Below are 5,928 nucleotides of genomic sequence, written 5' to 3'. Positions count from 1 at the left end.
TATAACTGCATATAATATTCCAGTGGAATCTCCCTCTCTCTCTCTCTCCCTCCCTCCCTCCCTCCCTTCCTCTCCCTCTCCCTCTCCCTCGATCTCTCGAGCAAAGAGAACAAAAATTTTATAACTCCTCCATCATCAGGCTTCCAGAGGATGATATGGCAGCTAGAATATATTTTTTAAGCCACTATTCATACTATGGCAAACATGACATTACCCACTTATATCATTCTACATTCGGCAGAGCACTCCTCATTAAGAAGCAACCCAGTTTAGTATAAAGGTATTTAGTTATCTTTCCAGAAGAACAAACACGGCTAAGCTTTAATCCGTACCCTAGTTGAACATGCTCCAACACTTTGTTTATGAATCAGGACTTGATTATGCTATAAAAAGCAAATAAGACAACCTGAACTAGACTATAAAGGTAAACATAGTTGAACCCTTACCTGTTGAATTCGATAGGCCTCATTATTCTGAATATGAATCTCATTCTGCAATAAAGAAGGAAAAATTCCATAAGAAAATGCATTTTCAGAAACTAGAACCCTAGATGCATTAATGCATAAACAGAAACTAACAATTATACATATTAAGTAATTAAATTAACTAGCACTGAAAATGCATAAAATCAACAAAGCAATTATTCATACTATTTATCAATCTAATAAAGTTGATAATTATTGAGAGCTTGTCAAAAACATATTGATAGCAAGAGCTTTTCAAAATTGCGTTGCAGGGAATATTGCCAGTTTCAATTTTTATATTGGCTGTGAGTTGTGATGACCTCTGTCATTTCTAGGCCTAAAAATTTGCATCAGCACTATGGCAATTTTCCACATGAATATCCATCTTTCGACTTAATCCTGTTATAGTTGTATACCGAATTGGATATTTCCGCAAGTCTTATGGAAACATAACAGAATTCTTTTCATCCATGTTATAGGATATAAAAATAAGATAACATGTGATTTTTTATAAGGAATATTAATTCTTATAAAAAGTTTTTATAAAAATTAAAATATTAATTCTTTTCAATTTTTATAAGCTAATATGTGATTCACAAAGATATACTGTATGATTGCATTCACATCACATGTGCAGTTGTGTGCTCAAACGTTGTCACAAAAATAGATAAGAGTTAATAAAGTACAAGACGGAAGGAAACATACAAAATATAAAAATAAGGAGAAATATGGACCTAGAAATATATATATCTTCTAAATACTAACATAATGCATGCAGATAGAATGGAAAATGATTAAGAAGGTAAAAATCTTTTACACAAACTAGCCACTAAAAATTTCATGGCAGGTCACTAAAGTTCTGATATTGCCACGATACAGAATTCTTCACCAATTTGAAAAGGGTTTATCATTATTAAGAGTTTTCTAGACTTCAAATTATTTCCATAATCAAACACACTTTGATGCTAGAAGGCATCAACCATGATGATGATTATGAAATGTACTTATTACATGTAGGATGTTGCACCACAGCGATCACCCTTCTTTGGTCATTAGAGATTGCCCCAACACAGTATGTACATTGAGATTTAGTCTTCAATGGTTTATATATAGTATCTCACTTCATCCTAATATATAAGAAGGAAAAAATGAGTATGAGGTGGCGACTCATTTTGCTAAATAAGCTATCAAGAGATAGCCGTGTGGTGAGGTCCGCCTTGCTAGTCACATCAAAAGGTATGGACCTCACCACTCTATCTCTTAGTAGCTCATTTAGCAAAATGAGCCGCCACCTCATACCCATTATTTATTTCCATATAAGAAATAATGTATTTATTTCCAGTCGAACACAAGGTGGTAGTTCCAAGAAAGGGAAAAATGAAATAAACATTGATTCTACAGATAATATACTAAGGAGCAGCCAATTTATCATGACAAAAACTCACCATATTGACAAATATTCAAGGGTAACCCAGTAAAAAGAATTTATACACATTTAACTTTCAAAAATTATTAATAAGAAAATTTGAAGGTAAGGTATATACCTCAAGTTCATGAATGATAGCTGCAGTTCTCCAACCTGCTTTTGAAGGTCCTCTTAGGTCACTAAACAAATGGTCACCAAAATAGATCACCTAAATCCATAATATAAAAGAAAGTTAAACTCACAAGAATGGGTAGGCGCATCAAAAACAAAAGGAGAGAAAAACCTAAAGAGCTGTGCTTTAAATGGTAATAATCTAATTGATGCATTAGGGTTCAAATTGAAGACAAATGTAGTGATGATACTATATTGATTTGGTCTAGGAAAAAGAATAAAAAAAAAAATTGTTGGAGATGGAGCTACACAATCGTATTTGATTAGAACTTCTAGAAGATTTTTTTTTCCTTCCAGATTTGTTATTTAACTTTATTTGGGTTTTAGACAGTATTTTAAATATTTAGAAAATCTGTTGGTATATTTTAACTATTTGGTATACGTAAGTAGCCTTAACAATAAAGGGAAATCTTTTTAGATATATCTTAGATTTAAATCTTTTCAGTTCCTTTCTAGATCTAGGTGAGGCTACAACCACCTATATCAAGAAAATAATTTTGATATCTATCTCTAATAGTTCTTTGAAAGTGTTTAAAGATTCAAACAACTATGTCAAGGGTCTCCAGGATAACCAACAGCTGGATATCAGCTAATAGGAAAACAAAATAGAGAACACAATAACATGCTTCAGTTATCGATGAGCACAGTTGGGTAACAAGGAAGGAAAATATTGCCCTCCATGCAAACAGTTGATGTTGATTAAAATTAGCACATATGTTTATATAATAAACAAGAAAGCCTAACTAAAAGGGCAATTCCTCCTGAAAAGAGTTCCCTTCCATCAGATAAAAACAAGCATACAAAGAAGCCAAAGTTAATACCTCTGGTCCCTTCCACTTTGTAATTTCCAAAAATGATTTTAAGCAACCATGATAATAGACTTGATTTGGAAGAAACCTATCAACTGCAGTAAAAGCTAAAGTATCCTTCTGAACGTCATAGCACCTGCAAGAATACAGTAAAGCAAAAGTTTAGTCATACAAATGGAATATTACTTCATATCCAAGGTTATCGATAGCGGATAGCGTCGCGTAGCGGTGAGGCATCGCTAAGGCTATTTCGGGCTATTGCGGTAAAATATCGGTAAAAAGCGCAAAGTCAAATAGCGGTCTAATTTAGATATGTATAAACACTAAAAAAAGTTAAAGAAAAATCTAAGAAATCTAAAAGTACATATTGGATGATTTAAAGAGATCCTAAACATGAAATAAACATGTAAAAATATCACGTAATACCGAAGATGACTGGAAGAGTCAAAAAGTCGTCGTCTTCGAGAAGAAGAGCTTAGCGGTGACAGGACTGCCCTAAGAGGAGCTCACGATAAAGGAGGTGAGAAGAAGTATTAAGGTAGGTGCCAGAGGCTATGAGAGGTGACGAGAGTATGTTGAAAATCACAGGAGACGGTAGAATGCAATGGTCAATGGTTGAGTTTAATTTAAAAAAAATAAACCTCAAACCGCTTTTAAATAGCAGTCAAAAAGCAAATTTCGAATGCAATCGCTCACTATTTACCGTTATGACACACTATTGGCCGTTTTTGCGAACAGACATATTCTGCAATATGTCACCGCTATTGCGCGATAGCGTAGCGGACGATAGCGTCGCAGGAAGGGACCGCTAATGCTATTAGCGCCGCTATTGCGGGACTATTTACCGTTATTTATAACAGTGTTAATATCTTGAGATTAACGAAATTACCTACAGCACTTTAATCAAATTAGGAACATTGGCCACACGTAAGGTGGATGGTTCTCCTTTGCTAACCAAAGGTCTGAGGTCAACCCTTAACACAAATGACCTTGGTGGATCTGACCAACCTTCATCCGACTCAATCTGTGATTTTGTTCATACCCGTTGTGTCAGCCTGAGATCATTCTCGTGGGTAGGGTGAATATGCGGATAAAGTGAAATGAAGTCGCAGAACTGATCTTGAATGATGCATAATTGGGCAAATCTTGTGTGTAAATAGATTTGATTTGGAGATTAAAATTGGAAGAAGCAAAGGCACATGTGATATGAAAATTGAGTAGGTTAAGGATTTGACAGGGTTAGGGGTGGCCACCAGGTCAGGTTCGGACCTGAACCTGACTGAAATCTAACCTGAGCATACAAGTTTAAGAAATATTAGGAACAGCTCTGTACAGCACGGGCAGGTTTTGATATTCTTCAAAAACCCGTTCGAACCTATACCACGAGCCTATCCATATACCTAATATTGTAAATTTGCAATGCATATGAACATGCCACGTGCAAATTTGTATATACGATACATACACTACATGAAATTTTATCAATATTATATTTAAGTTTGTAGTTTTAAATGGCATAAATTGAACTTTCACTTTGAAAGAGAAATCAGACATGATTATGCATATATCTCTATTTAGCAAATCATAGCTAATTTGCATCATCAGGCCAATGCATCTGAACCTGAAACGCAAAAATGGAGGAACCCAATGAATGCCTTTTAGTTCCAGAAAACCCTCCCAAAATTTTGCATTTGCGTACAAAGCTTTCCCAAAACGCACATGGGCTAATGAGTGAATATCAGACATCCCATTGTGGGCTTTAGGTCCAGATTTCTGGACCAACTTAACCACGAGACAAACCAAATTCAGTTACAATCGTAATTTTGTAGGGGAGAAAACGCTAACTTCATTTTGAAGGGGTTGGATTGAGGGAACTCATCTGGGCCCAACTTGCTAGTAAATGGAAAATTTGTTGTTTAAAGTGCGGAAAACAGATACTAAAACTGCAACACGTCCTTTATTTCCAGGGAAAAGCACAAGAAATCAAGGATCATGAACAGTGCTAATTCCCATAGAAAAATGACTATTATTTAAACTTTCTAAAAATGTATCAAGTTTGCAAAGAGTTACATCTCTGACTCTCTCTGTCCGACTTAGAGAAACAGCATGAAAGGCTTAAAGAGAAAATATAATAATTTTTTTTCACTGCATTTCATTAGACATAAGATCAGGGAAGGAATACACAAGTTCTAGATAGAAACCTGAAGGGGTGTTCAGAAGTGTAGAAGCTTGGTTTATTAGCTCGAGCAATCACCACATCAAAGAGTTCCCTCCATGAGTTTTTCTCACCATGCTCCTATTGGAAAAAAAGTGACAGGGTATAAGGAATTCAGAAAAAACCACCATAAAGATCAATGCACAGACTTAGTCAATTCAAGAAGAAAAATGTTAATATAACATTATGAAAAAAAATGATATCTCCAAGATAAACAAGAAGGTGTGAAAATTTAAAGATGCACCAAGCATGATTGCTTGATTATGTTAAGGAGAACTAGAAGCAAAGAGTTAAGTTAGATATAAAGACAAATATCAAACAATATGCTTTATAAGCATAATTTTACACAACTAACAATATATGAACCAGGCATGTAGTGAAAAGTGCATGTCAAGCAGAAAAATAAACCTCACAATTACAAAATAATTCTCACTTTAACTTCTTTCCTATTTCAGTTACACTTCACTAAATCTTTACTATAATTCGAAGTGTCTCTGTCTGTGTGCATGTGCATGCCACCTACTCTCTTCTCATGGATTAAAAGATTATGGAGAAACACAAAGAACTTGTCACTTTCATAAAACTATTTCATTACATGAGTTCAGTCATGAGTTCTCTGGATTTGATTTGTATTATTAGTTAGTCTTATTTTTATCTTTTTATATGTTATTCTTATCTTTTAGGTAAGACGAGACTATGTTAGAGACCTATTTGGTTTGTTTTTATTAGCTAGTTGAGATATGAATTATTAGATTTTATCTAGTACTCGGTTGGATTTGAGTCTCCAATAAAAGAAATTTAGGTAACTTGAAAAAGTCATGATTTGTTACTTGAGAATTAATG

At 34.3% G+C, this 5,928-nt stretch overlaps 1 protein-coding gene across 1 annotated transcript in view; it reads right to left on the bottom strand.

Moving 5' to 3' along the window:
- Positions 1-5,928, bottom strand: part of LOC109840533 (5'-nucleotidase domain-containing protein DDB_G0275467-like) — a 14,698-nt gene that overhangs the window by 1,372 nt on the left and 7,398 nt on the right. Inside the window, exons 8-11 of the mRNA XM_020409207.1 lie at positions 5,072-5,166; positions 2,883-3,006; positions 2,009-2,098; positions 447-491 (exon numbers count right to left, since the gene is read on the bottom strand). Of these exons, the coding sequence (XP_020264796.1) occupies positions 447-491; positions 2,009-2,098; positions 2,883-3,006; positions 5,072-5,166 (354 nt within the window). The remainder of the gene's footprint in view (positions 1-446; positions 492-2,008; positions 2,099-2,882; positions 3,007-5,071; positions 5,167-5,928) is intronic.

This window comes from Asparagus officinalis, chromosome 5 (assembly GCF_001876935.1).
Source record: "Asparagus officinalis chromosome 5, Aspof.V1, whole genome shotgun sequence".
Classification (NCBI taxonomy): Eukaryota; Viridiplantae; Streptophyta; class Magnoliopsida; order Asparagales; family Asparagaceae; genus Asparagus; species Asparagus officinalis.
This window is presented reverse-complemented; position numbering and strand designations above follow the sequence as displayed.